The sequence below is a fragment of the Apteryx rowi genome, unplaced genomic scaffold, assembly GCF_003343035.1.
Source record: "Apteryx rowi isolate R43461 unplaced genomic scaffold, aptRow1 scaffold_1596, whole genome shotgun sequence".
Taxonomy (NCBI): Eukaryota; Metazoa; Chordata; class Aves; order Apterygiformes; family Apterygidae; genus Apteryx; species Apteryx rowi.
Window position 1 is genome coordinate 25,223 of NW_020447859.1, and position 1,019 is coordinate 26,241.

Below are 1,019 nucleotides of genomic sequence, written 5' to 3' on the forward strand. Positions count from 1 at the left end.
CACGCAGTGGTGGTGTCCCCATAACCAGGATCATGGTGTTTCTGTGCCCATGACTCTGGTGTCCCCATACCCAGGATGGTGGTGTCCCCAAACCTGGGACCATGGTGTCCCCATACCCAGGATGGTGGTGTCCCCATGCCAAGAGTGGCAGTGTCACCATACCTGGGGTGGTGGTGTCCCCATGCCCAGGGTCATGGTGCTTCTGTGCCCATGACTGTGGTGTCCCCATACCCAGGATGGTGGTGTCCCCAAACCTGGGACCATGGTGTCCCCATACCCAGGATGGTGGTGTCCCCACGCCAAAAGTGGCAGTATCACCATACCTGGGGTGGTGGAGTCCCCATGCCCAGGGTGGCAGTGTCCTCATACCCAGGGTGGTGGTGTCCCTGTGCCTGGGGCCACGGTGTCCCCATACCCAGGATGGTGGTGTCCCCATGCCCAAGGTGATGGTGTCCCTGTGCCCAGGGCCAAACTGCCCCCATACCCAAGGTGGTGGTGTCCCCAAACCTGGGGTGGTAGAGTCCCTGTGCCCAGGATGGTGGTGTCCCCATGCCCAAGGTGATGGTGTCCCTGTGCCCAGGGCCAAACTGCTCCCATACCCAAGGTGGCAGTGTCCCCACGCCCAGGGTGGTGGTGTTCCTGTGCCTGGGGGACATAGTGTTGTCCCCAAACCTGGGGTGGCGGAGTCCCCATACCCAGGGTGGCAGCGTCCCTGTGCCCAGGGTGGTGGTGTCCCCATGCCTGGTACGGTGCTGTCCCCATGCCCGGGGTGGAGGTGTCCCTATGCCCAGGGCCGCGGTGGCCCCACGCCCACAGCGGAGACGTCCCCGCGGTCCCCGGTGGCGTCCCCCGCGGCCGGGGCGCCCCGGYGCTCACCTCCCGGTAGCCGCGCTGCAGGGCCCGGTCCTCCAGCACGCGGAGGGTGGCGATGTACTCGGGGGGCAGCAGGTGGTTGAAGGAGCAAAGCCCCTGGCCCAGCTTGATGTAGAGGCCCCCGTTGCGGATGGCGCCGCGCACCA

General features: G+C 65.9%; 1 protein-coding gene across 1 annotated transcript in view; it reads right to left on the minus strand.

Annotated features, from left to right (window-relative positions):
• Window positions 1–1,014, minus strand: part of ADCK5 (aarF domain containing kinase 5) — a gene marked incomplete at its 5' end in the record, with an annotated part of 4,512 nt that extends 3,498 nt beyond the window's left edge. Inside the window, one exon of the mRNA XM_026059565.1 lies at window positions 877–1,014. Coding sequence (XP_025915350.1) covers window positions 877–1,014 — 138 coding nt within the window. The remainder of the gene's footprint in view (window positions 1–876) is intronic.
• Between the last annotated feature and the right edge of the window lie 5 nt (window positions 1,015–1,019).